The sequence below is a fragment of the Corticium candelabrum genome, chromosome 2 (assembly GCF_963422355.1).
Source record: "Corticium candelabrum chromosome 2, ooCorCand1.1, whole genome shotgun sequence".
Taxonomy (NCBI): domain Eukaryota; kingdom Metazoa; phylum Porifera; class Homoscleromorpha; order Homosclerophorida; family Plakinidae; genus Corticium; species Corticium candelabrum.
The window spans coordinates 2,733,078-2,753,540 of NC_085086.1; the positions used below are offsets into that span (position 1 = coordinate 2,733,078).

A 20,463-nucleotide genomic window follows, 5' to 3' on the forward strand; every position below is an offset into this window, starting at 1 on the left:
GCACTGATAATATGGTGTCGAGTAATTAGTCTCACGAGAGTACGTATTATGCTAAACGTCGCCAGCCAACACAAAAACACAAAGCTTTACGCTCCTTCTAGGGACTGTTCAGAATTAGAGTTACAAAGTAGATTGCTTTCGTTGCAACGAGTGAAATCCTCTCTTCATAAATATTGTAGCTTCACTATCTAGCGGTAGCGAATGCACCTTGTACGCGCTCCTGTCGTCTATTGGCTACCATTCACTTCGTACGGAGCAGCTAGAGACATCTCTGTCAATTTGGCTGGAGAAGACGTCATTGTCATGATGTCCACAGCAGAGACACTAATGAGGTTGAACCTTGCGTGACGACAACAATTGCTAATAACCGTCTAGTTGTCAAGGTAATTGCTACTCAATTCATTCTAATAGGATCCTACGCGTGCTCTTGTAACAACATGTTTTCGTCTCGCGTTGCAGTTTTGACCAATCAATACACCGAAAACATAACACATGAAGAACTAGTTCTTCACGTGACATAATATGTTGCCAGTCCTTCTCCTGGCGAGTGGAACAAAAAGCACGTGCCAAAACACGTGGAGCGCGAGCGAGGAGGGGGACTGGGTACGAGTCTAGCTGGGTACTACCATATATACCCTGTGATAAGCAAACAGTATGGCAACGTTCTTTCACAGCAACTTTGGAAACACTCCATCCATGTCTATTCAGATATATTTAAACATGTAAACCTACTCACCTTCAACATCCATTCTCAATTTCATGCTTCACGTCTGCTTGAGCAGGTAAGGTATATTCTTCACTGCGTCTGACAAACTGAAATAAGTCTGAAGTTGACATATGCTTTGGCTCACTTCGTGATCCCATCATAACTGATCATGTTACGCAAGCGATGATAGAGATGAAAGAATAGAGTAGTAAATGGGAGCTATATCACGCTATGAGAAGACATGTCAATGTCAGTTGATGCAGGTTACTGTCATGTGACTGCATAGGCACGTTGACACGTATCATTATGCATCAGACAAGATGCTGCCGGATCGGGCCAACAGTTTGGCAGTCAATCAAGATGTGAGCAATACAGATTAGGGCTAATGTAGCCGTGAATGGTTTCCACTTGATGCAAATAGTAATTGCACAAACAATAGGAAATATCAACTATTTCGCCTCATCATTCATGTCTGAATCATCAAGCACATCAGAGAATTTCACCTAGAGGCATTACAACTTTCTCCATGCATCACCAACATGTCACTACACGACATGCACAGTGGCACCATATATGTCACAGGTATATTAGCATGATTGAATAACTTGAGAGAAATAAAACAACAAATGAACTAGAGAAAAATGACGTGAAAGGCTTAATTAATTGTAACGTAAACAAGATCCTATTAGTAAACACTACAAAAAGATAATATGAAAAACATGACGAGAAAAAAATGTAGGTAAATCGTACTTGCATTCCTCACATTTGTTTATGCAAGGCGTCCCTCTTGTGTGCACACTCCTATCAAAACAAATTTATTAATTTATTAAGCTGACCAAACTTCGTTTCACACACCTTGCATGGATATGATTTTTCAACAGTGTGGCACTTAGACGGCTATTTTACATTTGATAAATAAGTAAACTTCATTAGCAATTTACACACAGCTTACAAAGTTTTCACCTGTGTGCACTATTGTGTGAATATTTTGAGTTGATATAAATGCGTATTTTTCTCGCACTCCTTGCATAATTGTTTATCTCTTATGAGACATACAATCTTGACACCACGATGAAGCAGTACAGAATATATTTCTATATTTACCACATGTTTGTGTTTGTTTCCATAGTCTAACCCTAAGAAATAAATCGTCGTTAAAATTTTACATATCCTTGTTTTAGAAGATAAATAATTGTATTTCTGTTAGACGTTGAGTTCATCAGAGTATTGAAATGTTACATAAAATTGCTGAAGTTTGAAAAAGCAAATGGAATCCAACATATGTATTATAGGCAGGTAGATAGACAAACAGACATACAGACAGACAGACAGACCTACAGGCAGACAGATCAACCGAAAGGCGATTGACTGGGATGACCCTGAACTAGACGTTCAGAACTCTATTTATTAGTTTTTGTTGTAGTTGTTAATTGTTTCTACTATATGTTTTGTATCAGACTGTCCCATGTGTGAGATATACCAGCATATAGTTATTTTTTAGCTGCACCTTCATGGAGATCGATTTAGCTATAATTAAAGACCTTTGTCAATAAGTGAAACTTCTGACAGACAGAAAGATAGACAAACCGACAAACACACTGGCAGACAAACAAATACAGAAAAATAGATAGAATGACAGACACAGACACAGACAGACAAGTATTACTGCGCATGCTCACTGATGCATGTTGAACAAAAAGCCGGTATATAGGAATTACTACATATGTTGAAATTTAAATTTACAGATCGAACCTTGCTCAGTGACGTGTCGAAGTGTCTTGAAATTTCTACTTGTCTCATTATGCACTGTTACCGAAATCTGAATAAGTTAGGTTAGCAGTCATAGTAAGAAAACAAGTTGTCATATACTGCTTATAGTACAGGCCCGTAGGAAGCAAATAAAAAGTGGTACGGCCTAACGCACGCTAAAGGGCGTGGCTTTTAATTTAGTGCGCGTTAAAGCAAGAGACCAATGCTCCAATTAATGTCTGTCAGTCTGGTTTCAAATTGAATGCCTCCTTATATGTGTTTGTTTTTCCTCTTCTCTCTCTTTCGCTCGCGCAGAGAAGGGTCTGGCTAGGCGAGGCTACAAAAAGTGGTGCGGCCATGGCCGCACCAGCCGCACCGGCTCCTACGGCCCTGTAGTACTACGGAATAGTTGTTTAGCTGCACCAAAAGAAAATACATACGGGATGTAGACAAACGGACTCGAACTCCAGCAATGAGGCTGCGTGAGTGGCATGTCGGTTCAGATTGACATTCCGATTCCCAGCAAGTTAGCTTTAAACTACACAGTTAGCACAAGTATAGGAATCGGAGGTATGGAGGAGGCTTCAGCCCTCTCGGTTACTGTAGGAATATAAAATTCTGTGCTCCTGCTTGACTTTGCAAATATCTTTACGATCTGGCAAGCGAGGTAGTTTTGGCTTCGTCATGATAACATCGACGATACAGCTTCCCCTCTCGTAAACATCTTCCTACCCCACTGGTTAGGTAAACTCCAATGCCAACATTTTCCCGCTGCTGCAAGATTATATTGGCCAAGCCAAAGCGTTTGTCCATTCCAATACATGCAGTCATGCATTGCCTAGTACTTAAACTATTGAGTCGAGAGAGGCAAATACGTGTGAGTTTCTTGCTCAAGGAAAATATATGCTAATGTTCGCCGTCACTGTGACTCGAACTTGAAACCTTGATGAGTATATATAATCAAACTAAATCCAGAACATTTAACAATGACTCATATAAAAAAACTGGCGCATCCACTAGCAAAGGCAATCGTTTATTTGAAGGACCATTTATTCGAAGATGTTGTTTATTCGAAGAAGTACGATTATGGGACAGAAGGGAAAACATACGTGTATACACTGCAGACGTTATTTATTCCCACACATAATATTTTAAGGGCAAATTATAGGGTGGAATTCTACACGTGCTCATGACCATATTGACCAGACGCGCGTGTATCTATATAGGCTGTTTTACAGTATCGTACGCCAGCCGATCTTTTCATGTCAATGTCAGCGTCGACGGTGCTCGACCAGAAGCTGATTTAACGAAGGCGTGCATGCAACAGGTTTACAGTGATAGGACCACTGAACGGACACATGGACCTTTGAATGCATTTTTATTTATCACTAGTGTTAATTAGCGTGGCAAATGCCAGTCAATGTGTCCAGCCCCCATCTCAGCCTCTTCATGCTCTAATTAGCAGGTGCAAAAACGTGCGCAGCAGATGGGCTATCAGTCAAGTATTTACCGCTCTAGTGTTTCTTCACTAACCTAGTACAATGCCTGAGCTCAACTGCAATTACCTACGTTTATGGATACATATAAGGAATATTTGCGGCTACACCAAAACGTTTGAATTCGTAATCATCTGATAAATATGTTAATTTCTTCTCTGCATTCCTTTCTTCAAAACTGGAGCAGAATATAAGATAAGACTGCAAGCCCAAAGTACAGACTATTTTGCCAGCGTGCAATGCCATGAGCTCTATTGGTGTCTTTCTTCACATTCGCATTAGGATTGTTGCCAGTGAATGTCATGACCAAACAATTATCGTCAGCAACGTATTGGTTATCTCCCCACATGGTCTCACACATTACCTTGCCGTTTCCATACCACTCTTCAAAGGTACGACATGTCTTATTGATGCAATGAAAACGGCCCGTTTTATTGTCTTCTTTAAAGTCTGTTATCCAATTTTGTGCACAAATAGGCACATCTTTGCATGCGTCGAAAAACTCGTCACAATTGGAAGCGCATATAGGTAGATCGACCACTGATAACTCCTCCGAGCCTTTCCACTGTCCAATATATGGATCACAATGAAAAAAACAGCTATCGGCTTTCAAAAAGCGTTCACATTCAGTTGATATCACACCGCATTCATCCCAGTGGCGATTGTACAGCTCTCGATCACCTTGTTGGTCAATTGAGTGCGAGGTGTTAGCTGTGCAGCAAGAAAGGCTGGAATATCGGCTGCATGCAGTGCCTGCTCTCATGTCGGGCTCAGGTGATGGAGAAGCCTTGTGATGAGGTCCAATCACGCATGTCAGATCAGCAGCTTGTACTACCATCTGGTTGGCCACAGTAAATAGAGCAATGATGACAACAAAAGCGACTCCCATTTGTGTAGAATGTCTTGCAACCAGGCTTCCAAACCACATCTAACGGTTCTATATGACGTTCTGCAAGCATGCGCAGCTAATTAGCATGCTCTTCTTTGTTCCAAAGTGCGCATGGTGTGAAGTTAATTAAGACACCATCTCAACATAGACCAAGCGCTAGAAGCTGGTTTACTGTAACCTACGCTAAGCAAATGTTAACGTTGAGCACCTCAGAGATACATTCAGAGACTATACCCCTGAGCGAAAACAGAGACGCTGGAATGCATTGTTACTAACAAATTCGCTTACCAGCACTTTAGGACTTCTTCATTGATCTAAAGCTAATAAAGCGCTTAAGGGCAACTACAATTGGCAACGTCTTGCTTCACCTGTGAAGAATGTCTGCCGTGTCCCAATATTGGCACTTAGTAATCGTTGTAAGTGTGTACGTACGCGCAATCTTGCAGATTTCCGAAGCCAACATTCTTAGCCTCGTCGTACCGAGGCTGTTATCTTCTCCAGTCGCGCATAAAGGTCTGGGTACGAGGCTCTCCACTAATTAGTAATAACAGTAATAGTAATAATAATAATAATAAGTACAGCGACTTGCGATTGGAGATAAGCCGCATGTGGCATTGTCAAACACTGGTGGTTCCAGTGGTCTTGGAAGCTTTGGGCGCAGTGTACGCAGGTATTGCATGGTGGCTGGACATTATTCCAGGTCATCACAACCTGCAGCACTTACAGAAAACAGTGCTTCTAGGATCTACTCGGATCCTTCGTAAAGTCATGTCTTCTTTCTAGACAGCCGTTAAGGTCTAAGTACTTCTGAAGCAGTGTTTGCTTCCGGTACTTGTAATAGACTTTACAAACGAGACTGATCTGGTTGAGCACGACATAATAATAGTCACCGCAGTGGCTTAGTGGTTAGCGACAATGGCTACCACTCCATGGTTTGGGGGTTCAAACCCCAGTGACGATAGTAAATTATGAAACTTAACTGTCTTTCTCATGTTTCTCTAGCTTTATTCATGAGACTATGACTCGTTTCAGTCGTTGGAGAGTTTCTATGGTCTGGCCAACGGTTCGTTGACAATGACGTTCAGCGCTTTCCTGGTGGTCGTTGATATCCACTATGCGTGCTAATGGCCGCCACTTCATGGTTTAGGGGTTCAAACCCCAGTGACGACAGTAAATTATGAAACTTGTCTGTCCTACTTTCTTATGTTTGTCTATCTTTATCCATGAGACTACGACTTGTTTCAGTCTTTGGGGAGTTTCTGTGATTTGGCGAACAGTCCGTTGACGATGACGTTCAGTGCTTTCCTGGTGGTCATTGATATCCACTAGGCGTGCTGATCCGATGTTCGCGGTCACCGTAATGCCTGCAATCTATATCGAACTGGCTAGTCATTGATTGCCGTGTGGACTACACAGAAACATATACCCTGCTGGGCTTACCTGCCAAGTTGGTGGGCGCAGGGATAGGGGTGAAGACCTCACTTGCCCATTATGGAAGGGCATGCATAACTACATACTAATAATAACTAGTAATAGACCAGATATTTCATTCACACCAGACAGCTACACTTCTTAGGCAAACAGTATGGCAACTATTACAGCAACGTTGGAAACACCCCATCCATATTTAGGTAATCAGATCGAACCTAGCTAATCACCTTCAATATTATGCTATGTTCATGTCTGCTTGAGTAGGCTTAGTGCTATGTTTACTGTGCCTTAAGTTAACCTAAACCGGAGCATACAAATCACTGAGTATGTTTGATATAAATTTTTTAAAAACACTAACACCGCCTTATACCGATTCAACCATTCTCAGTGATGTACCGAAGTCTCTTGAAATGTTCACTGATCTCACAAAATTTATTGAACTAATACTGAAATCTGAACAACTGTCCTAGAAAACAAGCCGAGGATTGACAATCCGTGGAACTACAAGGGAGAGAGACTGTATCGAGTCTAGACACGTTCAGCTACAGCAAGAGAAAGGACACACAAGATCGATCTAGACAAATGGACTCGAACTTCTGCATTGCCGCTGCGCGAGAGGCATGTCGGACATAATTTCAGATTGTCATCCCGATTTCTAACAAGTTAAGTAATTAGCCTCGAACTAACCGTTGAGTAAATGGCAATTACCACACTTTCCCATCTGCTGCAAGATATTATTTGCCAAACCAAAGATCTTGTCCATTCCCAGCAATGATCCATCAGGTACTAGCTCATTTTAATAATAATGTAGACAACTGATTCGAGAAAGGCAAATCCTTGTGAGTTTCTTGCCCAAAGAAAATAGGAAATACCTAGATCGCCATCACTGTGACCTAGACTTGCAACCTTGATAAGTCACCGTTTAGAGTCTATTTCTTTAAGATGCATGACACTATAGCCAACTGAGCTATAGCATTATGTACACACATGTACGCACGCACACTGACATGCACACGCACACACAGACACACACAGACACACACAGACACACACAGACACACACAGACACACACACACACACACACACACACACACACACACACACACACACACACACACACACACACACACACACACACAAAGTCAATTTTAGTGATATGAGCATGGAAATATATATTTGCAGTACCCAAAGTTAATTCCATAATTTTTCCAGAATAACCTATGCAATATAAACTATTTTCAATAACAACAAGTACAGCCCATAACAAATTCTACTATCTTGCAATTTTAGTTGACACATTTATAAAAACAAATTTTAATTATTGACGTGTGCCAGCAGTGGTCTTGTCTCCCCATCGTAACTTTCTGTTCCTCTGTCCACAGACTTTGTTTTCAATTTTTTAAATCGGAAGCAACAGTGATTGCAAATTGAACAGTGAAATCAAAGACAATCAACAGTGCTTAGAAACCAAGCATCACTTCAAACATGACATACATGAGATGATGAGACCCACAATGGTCCCATTATGATTCTCAAATCTAGAAGTACCTGTCAATTCGAATGGCATGAGTTAATTGTTTTTTTACATTTTATTGATGTCGACTGTATTGGTGTCGGATCAAGAGCAGCGTGAGACTGAACTGACCACCTTCTAAGACTTCAAGCCCGACGGAAGCAACTTGAAAGTGGAGCGACCTAGCGCGCGGTAAAAGGTGTGGCTTAGCGCACGCTAGGGGTCGGTTGGCTGGGCGTGTACAGGTACTCACAGACACCAGTTGGCGTGAATCATCAAATTTTCCTTTTTTCAAAACAGTCACCAAATTAGTAGAGCCGCAATCCGGTAGTTGACCAAATATATTATTTTATTTTATCAGCTCTATCTTTAGACCGGAAGTATGCAGCAATCGTTCGCTGGCTGAAGTCGAGTTTTTTCAAATAGTGGGGCGGCAATGGCCGCTGCTGCCGCTGCGGCTCCGTCGGCTCTTTCTTTATTCAGTGCATGCCCTTTTGATAGTCTGGTTGTTTCCATATCTTCAAATATAGTAGGATGCTCAATCATATTACTGCTATTTCTTTGTAGTGCATCAGTCCTAGCCATCGATATCATTATCTAGTATTTTTCTATTGCAAATACCACTAAGCAAACGCCTAGATGATCAATGAACTATTGTTATCGGTCTCTTAGTTGAGACATCAGCTATATGGTCTAAATTTACTACTTCCATGAAACCACTAGTTGATATCATTAGTGAAAAACTCAATGACTGTATCGGTTACTGCGCGTTGACAACAGTATAGCGTTCTTGTATCATTGGAAGTTGATAAATTAATTATCTATTTAGATGGACCATCAGATCATTATCATGCTTTTGTTGAGTCGTACTTTACGGTTCCTATGTTTACTACATGAATGTCTACAATCGTCGTTAGCATGCCAAGTGTATACAGCATTTTGTACGTTTATCAATTCTTGAGTATATATTACTTGCAGTTCTACGCGCGCGGAGTTGCAATGCTCGATCGGCTGATCTGTAACAGGATATCGTTTGATCTCTAAGCCAACGCAGCTGGGAACGCTTTTCAAGGATGATCATTGCTAATTAATTAACGAATGAGAAAAGGTGATGATGACTAACCAGAAGTAGCTCACTTTATTAATTAATTAATTATAAATATATATTATATTATAATATATTATATTATCATGCTTAGTGTGTCCCTAACATTGTAGGCCTCTCTTCGTCTTACATTAACAACTTTGTTTTTGTTGCCAAGTTCTCTAGGATATACAGTTCGGGAATGTAAACGTCTCGAAGAAATACTAAATTTCCTAATGAATATGCATGGCTCGGGGATGCCAAATTCCCAGAGTATGCCAAATTCCCTATGATAACGGTCATGCGTAGCGTGCGCGACCTCTACAATGAGGGCTAAAGTCGACGATGCTACGAGACACGCCTACTTTTATGGACACGCTCACTTTATTGGTTTCAATTGCCTGAAACGGTAGAATTAGAGGAATATCCCGACTGAAGAAATAGGCGGTGAATATACTAATCATGCAGTGCATGACGTAAAAGGATGTCACGAGTGGGGACTGTATCGTGGATATCATCGTGAGTAAGTAAAAACTAATTCGCTTGCCAGACTCTAGGCAGATTTGTAAAGTCACTGGCACAGAAATTTTAATTCCTACACTGAGCGATGGGGCTTCAGATCTCCAGCTTCCCACTTCCTACGCCGGTGGTAGCCTCGACGTTAGGCCAACTTCGCCTTACGTGGTGGAGTAACGCGCGCGACTTTGCATAGGGCTCACATGACCGGAAACGAAGTTGCCACCGTACGCCGGTGACTCTAATTACACAGCTTTGGTTCTCACACGTATTTACAGTTATTTATAGTCCACAATTTTTATGACCGGGCCTGCAAAATGGACTAGACCCTAGACTAGCCCCTAATTGTCACGCCACGCCCATGCGATTGCACCACGTAATGTGAAGACGGATTAGTCGCTATTTTCCAGGCTACTACTTCACAAGGCGCATCGACACGTCGGCTAGTACAGTGTATGCTTCCTGCTTTGTGTTGATTACTACGACAGGATCTGGGAGGCTCCCGGCCATATCTTAGGTAATTTAATTAACATTGCTTGTGTAATCATCATGTGCGTGTCCATCGGACTTGCATTGTCACTTAACCCTCATGCCTGCCCGCCTGCGTGCCTGCCCACTGAATCTCGTTTTGGGCAGAGAGAGAAGAACCGTAGGAATCCCGTTGGGTAGAGTTGGATGAGCCAACGACTGGTCATTGGAATGCAGCGCATGCATGCATGAGTGTTATCGCTGGATCGACAATCTCACGTGCCTTTCAATACGTCCAGTTACTTTCTCACGCTATTGTTTATCAGATGCCAGAAAGCGTGTAGCAGTTGCTGCGTAACTATGTAAAGTAGTAAAAGTTGACAGTGTGGACATTACGGCAAACGTATAATTATCTGTAGACATAAGAGGTGCCTAGAAGAGACAACACAAAGGTGTACACTTAACATTACAACAGAGGCGGGTTCAACTGTAAACATTCTATATTCCCGATGTTATACATTATGATGCAATAAATATGTCATAAATATGCATAAAAATTCTAGGTATGTTCAATCTTTGTAGCGGCGTGTGTGAAGTCACAGGTGGTTACTAGGCGTAATCACATCACGTGGTGTATGCCAATTAAGTACCCAATTTTGTAGGTATACGTAGCCTCGTCCCCAGACTAATGTGAGCCTGCCAGTCCGGTTCTCGTATGACACTTTCAACATCTCGTGAGTCTGGAGTCACCGCGACTACTTTCACACGCTCACTTCACTAAGTATCACCCACGTCATAGCCATATCAGCTAATTGAGTTTGTGACGTAGGTAGTATTTAGTCACATGAGGTGCCAAGGCTATGACGTGAGATGTCGCTTAGTAAAGCAAGTGTGTGAAAGCAGGCGTGGTGAGTCTAGACTCACGGGAAGCTGAAAGTGCCATACGGGAGTCGGACACTGCTAGGCCTACAGGAGTCTGGAGACGAGGCTAGGTATACGCATGTACTGTAGAAAACTGATTACAAACAAGCTCTAAATGTAATAGTCTTTTCGTCATCTCTAGTTTTCTAATAATTTTAGAATTAGCTGTTTGAGACGTGTACTTAGCGAAATTCGATATTTATCAATGCTACCAACTATAACTTTCCACTTTATTCTAGCAGCGGTGAGGACTTAGCTGCATTTTAGAACTTTTTTATTTCAAGAAGGTATTATTCAATAACTGTGGGAATCATGGCTACAAGACATGTGAATACAGGCATGCACAATATACGGTTCTAGTGCTACACATAACAAAAAAAACCTCCAGCTACTGCAAAAAATTATCTGACCATGTCAGTCTAATGTTTCCACTCTGTTACTGCTGGCCAACTGCGTTCTTTTCTTCAGAACTGAAAAAGAATATAAGGAAAGACTGCAAAGAAGAAGAGCAGACTCCTTTGCCAGCGTGCGACGCTCTTAGCTCCACTTGCGTCTTTCATCACATTCGCATTAGGATTGTCAAGCCCGTAGACTGGGGGGGGGGGTGTACTGGGTGCACGTGCACCCTCCCCGAATCCGTTCACGGAAGAAGTCCGGGCTAGTAGGCAAAAGGACTCCGAGGAATGTATTGGAACTCCAAAGCACGTGCCAGATACTTGGCTATCCTGTCTGCTACCTGGTAACGTGGAGAAGTGTGTGTTCGTCACAGTGACACTAGATGGAACGGGCTCAGGAAAAAGGTAGAAAAAGGAGGCAAGCAGCGGCTACGTGTCAACGGCTGGACAGTTTTCTAGTTCCGAAAAGGGCACGTGATCAACTTGTGACTCCTGATCCAGATTTTACACAGCTGGTTGCAGTAGACGATCAACTAACACCGACTTCCAGTGAGTGCTGTAGTGGTAGTGTAGAAAGAGTAGGGTCGTCCTCTACCGCCACGCATGTCGAGTCTTTGCGCAACACATGCTGTGAAGTTTACGACAACGAGGCTCAGCGTGCAGCCGTCGCAGGCGGCAATCAGCAATGCCATCATGCTAATACTTCTGATCATGATTTAGTGGATGATATTGACAAATTGTTTTTCAAAGCCAAGTCTCCTGTCGATTTCTGCAAATCCATGAAGGCTCTGGGTGCTGCGGAGAAGTATAACCTACTGACAAATCACAAAAAGCCTCGTGCCGACCAAGTTTTTCCTCCGACATGTATTGGTGGCCGCAACCGAGCTTTTCGTCCAGTTTGGCTATCAGGACACCTGTGGATGGTTTACAGCGAGCGAGTGGATGGTGTCTTTTGCATTGCTTGTGGAATTTTCGTTGCTAAAGTGTCCATGGGGAAGTTTGTATGCAAGCCTTTTCGTGATTGGAACAAGAAAGGAAAAAAAGCAAAGGAGCACGAGCAGTGCTTATACCATCATCAAGCCATTGAGCAAGCTGATAACTTCAAGCGAACCTTGGAGAATCCAGATACTACCATTACTGCACAGTCAGACACCCGCAAGGCGGCCAATGTCGCGCGTAATCGTGCTGTCCTGAAGTCCATTGCTTCTGCTGTGTTGTACTGCGCCAGACAGTGCATTGCTTTACGTGGAGACGCAGAGAGTGTGGAATCACCCGGAAATCCAGGTAATTTTCTGTCTTTGCTGAGGCTTCTGGCAGTGCACGATGGAGAGTTAAGAAGGCACCTGGAAATTCCTGCAATGCGATGTGCAACTTATCTTTCTCCTCAAACACAAAATGAGCTGATTAAAGTCATGGGAAACCACATCCTCTTACAGGGAATAATAGGTGATTTGACAACTGCGCCCTTTTACGCCATTCTTGCTGAAGAGGTAACTTCGCATAACGTTGAGCATCTTGCCATCTGCGCCAGGTTTGTTGACAGAAGTACTAAAGAGGTCAGAGAAGAGTTTTTAACGTTTTTGAATTTGGTCAGAATTACTGGGGAGCGGATTGCAGATGGTATCTTTGGCTTTCTGGAAGAGAATAACATACCACTTGCTACTATGTGTGGTCAGGGCTACGACGGCGCCAGCAACATGTCTTCAGATCGAGTGGGTGTCCAGGCCAGGATTAGACATAAAGCTCCTTTAGCCACCTACGTACACTGCAGTAGCCACTGCCTTAACCTTGTGATAAGCAAGTCATGTGCTCTTCCTGAAGTACGTAATGTGATCGATTGCGTTACAAAATGCAGCCGTTTCTTCCTCAATAGTCCAAAGAGAAGTGGTGTTCTAGAAATGATCATCAACCACAATGTGTTCAATGAAGAGAGGAGGAAGCCACTGATCGATCTGTGCAAGACGCGATGGGCTGAGCGGCATTCGGCTTATCAGCACTTCTACCAAGGGTACATATTTGTGGTTGAAGTTCTAGAGATGATAGCTTTCCGCTATCACTTGGAGAAATATGGGGCTACGAATGCTGACTGGAACTATGCAGGCCGCAATGAAGCACAACAGATTCTGGCCAGTGTTACTTCCTTTCAGTTTGTTGTTGTGTTTGTGCCGATGTATCAGTACTTATCACATCTTTCGGGCATCACCGTAAAGTTGCAGAGCAAAGCTGTTGATATCGTGAAAGCGCATAACACGATATCTGAATTGTGAGGACCTACAACAGCGAGCGCGCAAACGTTGAAAGCAGCTTTTCTCAAATCTACAAAGTTAGTTCAGACATGGCAAAAAAGGTTGGAAGTACAATTGCAATGCCTCGCATTGCAGCAAAACAACAAAATCGCAGCAGTATTCCAGCTGCTTCTGTTCAAGAGTATTTCCAGAGAAATGTTGCAATTCCCTTTCTTGATCATATAATTATTAGCATCATCCGGCAGTTCTCAAAGTCGGCAATCACAGCCATATCCCTACCTGGTCTTGTACCAAGTATCCTATGTTCGCAAGATGTCAACCTGGAAGAGGCGCTGATCAAGTACAGAGATGATCTGCCATCGCCCGAATTGATGGACGCGGAACTCAGGAGCTAGAGGAACAGGTATATGGCGATGCCCCCTGAGAAGAGACCGTGCTCACCAGCAAAAGCCATCAAAGAATGTGACGCCATTGACTGACCATCGCCTGTACCATACCTGTCACCTCGTGTGAATGTGAGAGAAGCGCCAGTGCTTTACGACGCCTAAACAACTATATGCGCGCATCAATGGCTAAGGACAGATTGTCTCACCTTGCTCTCCTTCACATCCACTACGATGTACCAATAGATCTTGACAACGTAGTCGATTATTATGCTCGCCTTCACCCTCGTAGACTCGAACTTGACTCGGTACTGTTACACTAATGTTTTCTGCTAACTCTAAGTCTTACATATACAATTATGAATACAAATACGTATTATTAGATAATGCCTGGACAATTGCAATACAATTATGTGAACTAAGTATACAAACACAATTTTAACCATGTTTCCAAAGTGGTGAATCCACAAAAAAACTTTAGCGCAGTGCGATTACATTTAATTGAAACCACATAGACTTTGTTGGCAAATGCACCCCCCACTCCTGCGACCAGCCTACGGGCCTGATTGTCACCGTTGAATAGTATTACCATGCAATTAGTGCTGTCTTCATCATATTGAAAGGAATCTCCCCACATCGTCCACACATTACCTTGCCGTTTTGATACCACTGTGCAAATGTACGACATGTCTCGTTGGCACAATGAAAACGGTCCGTTACATTATCTATTTTGAAGTCTGTTATCCAATTTTGTGCACAAAGAAGAACGTCTTTGCAAGCCTCAAACCAATCGTCACAACAGGAAGCGCATATAGGTAGACCGGACAATGATAAAACTTCCGAGCCTTTGCACTGTCCAATATATGGATCACATGAGAAAAAACAGCTATCGGCTTTTAGGTAGCATTGACATGCAGTTGGTATCACGCCGCAGTCATCCCAGTAGAAGTTGTACAGCTCTCGATCACCGTGTTGGTCAATTGAGTGCGAAGTGTTAGCTGTGCAGCAAGAAAAGCTTGAATATAGCAAGTAAAGCTTGAATATCGGCTGCATGCAGTGTCTCCTTTAATGTTGGGCTCAGGCGATGGCGACGCTTTGTGATGAGGCCCAACTAGGCATGACGGATTGGCAGCAAGTTCTGCCATCTGGCTTGCCAGAATACAGAAGGCAATAATCACAATCAAAGCAAATTTCATTTGCGCACAATGTCTGCTACAAAACTGAACTCTCAAAACCAAAACTACAGCTATATGACGTTTATGCAAGCAGGCACAGCTAATTGAATTATGAACGAAGGGACTGTAGACCCTTTGTGGCAACGCAATTTGAATGCCATTAGTAAGAGCCAAATTTAGAAAAGCTTCAAGGCAAGAGGACTAAACACATTGATTGGCGAGATACATTGTAATGATCTGAATAGGAATGCATTTTCTTTACCTAATTAGATAGCAGCAGTATACACAAGTTTCAATCAGCAACCATATCTTTTATGCAGATTTTGACAATAAACGATTACTCATCAGAAAGAAATACTATAAACAAGGATTACAAAAGGCGAATATATCTGAATGTACCTGAACTATACTTTCGCTAGCTAGGTTTCCCGCTGGTCCGACGACATAGATACGATTTGGCTGTAATCACTAGCAATTGCTCCTGTATTATATTGTTGACATAGCAACATGCGTCGTGAAACACCTAGGCAGTATCCGCCCTAGTGACAATTTAGCACACGAGTGATTATTTGTACGGGACATGCAGGGGTTAACTTATACAGTACCCGTATATAGTCTCGCGTAGCCAGACCCCTTTCCGCCGCGTCATACTTCCTCGCGAAATGGGGTCTGGTGATCAGCCTTGATGTCGCTGTGTGCCGCGTAGCCAGAAATCGGCTATCTAAAGACCGGATTTGGTTTCTTAAATGCTTCACTAAAGACCAGACTGGTATGCAAGCAATACAATCTTATCTCATTAGCTTCTCTTGTCTAGTAGAGAACAACTCGAAGACTACAGCTCGAGTCGTTGCTGTTTGTGAAATCTGCATGTCTACAGCAGCAACTAATGCGGCCGCGGAAACGTTGACGTCGGCAGGCTCGACGTCCTACGTCTAGCGCTGTGCGCTCGTGTCACAACGGCGACTGAATGCGAACGCAATGAATGGATGAGAATGTACTCGATGCTGTTTGCTGTTTTGACGTCTAAAAAGCGACCGCAGGCAGTCCAGAGTGATTAAAGGGCTTAGAGCTGCATGACGTCATCGAAACAAGATGAGTCGTCTTTCTGTGTTTGGGTACTACTACAGCTAGAGTCGTTGCTGTTTGTGAAATCTGCATGCATAGCTACAGCAACAATTAGTAAACGCGGTCGAGGAAGTATGACGCAGCGGAAAGGGTCTGGCTACGCGAGACTACACCGTTCATACGAGCTTACATGGCCCATTGACACAATGACAACGGTCCGTTACATTATCCATTTTAGAGCCTGCATCTCAATTCTGAGGACAAAGGAGTCGTCTTGTCACAATAGGAGGCTCATATAAGTAGACAAACCATTATGAATTTAATTAATTATTAGTGCCTTTCCATTATCCAAAGTGTGACTAACATTCGATACAATAACTCTCAGCTTTCAGATAACGTTTACAAGCAGTTGATATTACACCGCAGTAATGCCAGTGGACATTGTACAGCTATCACTCGCCCTCTCGGTCAATTGGGTGCCAGGTGTTAGCTGGGCAGTAAGAAAGACTGGAATATCTGCTGCACGCGGTGCTTACTCATTGTCGGTCTGAGATGATGGAGACGCTGTGTGATGAGGTCCAATAAGGCAACTATCACAACTACAGCAAATCCCATTTGTTCGCAATGTCTGCTATAAAACCAGACTCCCAAACCAAATCTAGCGGCTATAGATTACGTTTTGCAAGTATGTCCACATAATTAATTGGCAAGGTTTTGTGTTGGCCTGGCTGATCCAAAATGTGTGGCGCCTCAAAATCTTTCGTGAGAAAATATCGAAGCGTAAACGCAGCGACAAACCCACCAAATTGTAAAATGGATGCGAAATTAGATTTTGAATTTACAGGAAATACGAGATCAAATTAGCTGCGAAATCAATCCAATATAATACACAGAGTGATTGCTGCGAACGCAATTGGATCAATAAATAAATAAATTCAAGCAATATAAATAATATAAATTCAAATAAAGCCATGCAAGTGTCCAGAGCCAAGACTTTAAAAATAATTATACTGTTCTAGGATACAATTCTATAGTATCGAGATACGATGGCGTCGGAAGCTCCTAGATTGGGGGTGCCGGCAACAAATTCCCAGAGTCACGTGACCATCCGCTTGTTTGAGAAGCTACTGTCCTTGAAGGCTTTACATAGCTTACGGATTTTGAAACGTTTACGATATCCATTATATAATTAATCTGATACCAAACACAATACATAATTCCGGTGAAACAATTACCAAGCACTAGTACTAAAACCCCCAAAGTATCTTATTTGCTCGTCGGCACAACAAACAAAATCGGTCGCAACGCCTACCAGTTCACGTCATTCAGTAACTCTTTTTGCACATATGTAAGAGTGAACAGTTATCTAGCCTCTTTTCCATTATTGTGGATCGTAGGTAGGTCAGTGGCCTCCTAAGAGTTTGGTTAGGAAAATTGGAAGGTCTGTCGCCCCTCGAAACCCATCTCCGCCGTCACTGAGATAACCAACCGTAAAACATTGTATCCTCCAACAGAAGAGGACCCAAATGCTTAGTGACTTCTGCAAATTACTAAATTTCAAACTTATGCATGAACCCCACAGCAAATTTGCCAACCGGGACACTTAACATAACCGCCCCTTTAATTCAGTATTTGAAAGATAAACGATATATTAGCATTTATTAAGTAAAAATGCTTCTATTAGCAGACGGCTTTTATTCGACGAAATATAGGGTTTGTAATACAAGACAAAATAGGATATCATGCATGTAAAGACTATCTATATAAACGCCATAAATTGCTACCTGCACATAGCAAACACTTCTAGCCAGGAGCTATGAAAAATACTTTGCAATTTTACACACGTGATCATCTTATCAAAAAAAGGTTTCCACTCTCCGGATGTCTTCGAATGTTTACGGCTCTTGAGCACTTCATGCAGAACAGGATCGAGAAAAATATAGGATAAGACCGCAAGCATGCAAGAAGAACAGATTACGTTGTCAACGTGCAGCGTATGCCATGAGCTCCACTGACGTTACCAGCTAGTGAATATCATTACTATACAATTATCGCTATCGGCATCATAGTGAAATTCATCCCCCAAATGGTGTCACACAGTTCCTTGCCATTTTGATACTACACTGACATGTCTCATTGACGCAGTAAAACTTGCCAGTTTTATCATTTGTGTGAAGTCTGCTAGCCAATTTTGGCAAGAAACAGACTCGTCTTTGCATACGTCAAACCACTCGCCACACGAGGAAGCGCATATATAGGTAGGCGAATCAGTGATAACTGCTGCGAGGTTTTCCACTGTCCAATGTACGGATCACATCTCAAAAACCATCTTTCACCTTTGCGGTAGCCTTGGAGCCAGACAGCTTTTGCACGTGAGGGGGCGGGAAAGGCGAGTGAGAGGGCGGGAAGAAAAAAGCGGTCTGGGGACTTCGCTATTGTAAGCGAGTTCGGAAGTAGGCGTAACGACTTAACTCGTTATTACGCTAAACAAGTCTCACAGTTATTAGCTACTAACAATCTACTAACAGTAATCTGAGAACCAGTTGTTGTTTACTAACGCAATTCATCATGTCATCTACGGCAAGCACTCTGCTTACGCCTAGGAAGACTGTATCTTCACAAGTTCAGAATTTGCGGCAGTAAGTTTACGTCAGGGAGCGAAAAACACAGCTTGTTTGGGACCAAGCAGAAATTCCACATCACCAATTGCAACTAGGCGACTACAAAACGCAAAGAAAAGACAGGATTTTGCCTTACCACTGAACTACTGTGTGAGCTTCGTCCACAACCACGGCTACGAACCGCTCTCTCAACTCATTTGCTTGTAAGGCGCATCGCCACTCGCGTGAGCCGCGACCGACAAGCACTTCGGGGCTTCCAGAGACATAGGGAAATTCCCCTACCTTGATAGCAGCGTCTGACGAATCGGACTCACCAACAAAGGCAGCCGTAAATCCTTTGCGTTTAAAATAGTGACCTGATCTCCCATCAGCGACTTCAATGGAGTCACCGCTAGCACCGCAGGATCCGCGGGATATTGCCGGAAGCCATTGGCTGCAATGCTAGTCTGGCATATACCTGCGGGAGAAGATGAAAAATTAGCGACTTCCCTTGTCTACGGACAAGGAGGCGAAGAGATAGCATCTGCAGTGGCTTCAAATTCTGCTCGCCGAACAGAGTCAAAACGCTACATGGATACGGCAGTTGCAAATGGCTTCATCGTCAGGCATTGCTCGGAAGTCATCCTTAACTACCAGACAACAAGGACGTTCGTACGCTCACACACTAAGACCTTAGCAAGCGGTAATTGCAATCACTTGCCTTATAGCCTCTTGCACCTGCATACGCAATAGCGTGTCCTGCTGCGTTGCTGTTAGCATTCTCATCACCGATTGGCTGCCTTCCTGAAGGCGTGGGTTTTGATTGACGCGGTTGCAATTGAGCGAACAAGAACCCTCCTCTTCCAAACTAGATATGAGCGGTGCAGTCCCCAGACCGCTTTTTTTCTCCCCGACCTCTCACTTGCCTTTCGTTCCCTCAAGTGCAAAAGCGGTCTGGCTTCGAGGCTACTTTGCAGTAGCGTTTACCAGCAATTGATATCACACCGCAGTCATTTGGGTGGTAATAGAACAACTCTTTATCATCCTCTCGCTCAAATGAGCAAGAAAAGCTGGAATATCGGCTGGATGCAGTGTCTGCTCTAAAGTCAAACTCAGGTGATGGGGACGCTTTGGGATCAAGCCCTAGCAGTCATGTCCTATTCGCAGCACGTGTCACCATCTGGTTTGGCAGGGTAATGATCATGCAAAACCAAAGTGAATTCTATTTGTGCATCACGTCTGCTGTATACAATGAGACACGACTAGATCCAACGAATGTAGATGACGTTTTGAATGCATGCAGTTAACCTAGCATGCAATTTTTGTTCCAAGTCATGTGATGTGGTATAACACCACACCGGATGCGTCTGTATAGGCTAATTTGCAGCAACGTAGCTAACTAGCCAAACGCTGCGAGTCTCAACGTCAAAGTCAGCGTCTCTCGACGCTTGCTGGCCGAGACGAGCATGTTGTAGAGACCACAGTGACAGGACACTGAACGAACGCACGGCTATTGGAATGCATTGTTATCGTTGCTGTTACTCAGCATGTTAGAAATCAACATTTCTATGTGCCAGTCAATGTGTCCAGCCCCCTTCTCACGCTGTTCGTGTGCAAATGCCAGTACACGTGCGCAGCAGCGGTTCGCTAGCAGCCGAGGGTTTAGCACTTTGGTCTTTCTTTCGTACCCGAGGCATGAAACGGTTGGTCACAGAGACTCCACGTGTAGACGAACGACCGACCAAGCGAGCGCGACCAATGACGGGAAAGATTGATATCGTTTGTTATCGCCGGCAAAGCATGGATGCCTACGTGGTAGCTAGAT

At 43.2% G+C, this 20,463-nt stretch overlaps 2 protein-coding genes across 2 annotated transcripts; one reads left to right on the forward strand and one right to left on the reverse strand.

Annotated features, from left to right (window-relative positions):
* Nucleotides 1–4,123: 4,123 nt before the first annotated feature.
* LOC134176278 (riboflavin-binding protein-like) lies at nucleotides 4,124–4,879 on the reverse strand. Its single transcript, XM_062642953.1, has one exon. It carries the CDS (start codon nucleotides 4,877–4,879, stop codon nucleotides 4,124–4,126), a length of 756 nt encoding a protein of 251 aa, XP_062498937.1.
* Nucleotides 4,880–11,552: 6,673 nt separating this feature from the next.
* On the forward strand, nucleotides 11,553–13,436 carry LOC134176279 (zinc finger MYM-type protein 1-like). The gene has a single exon (XM_062642954.1). It carries the CDS (start codon nucleotides 11,553–11,555, stop codon nucleotides 13,434–13,436), a length of 1,884 nt encoding a protein of 627 aa, XP_062498938.1.
* The last annotated feature ends 7,027 nt before the right edge of the window (nucleotides 13,437–20,463 follow it).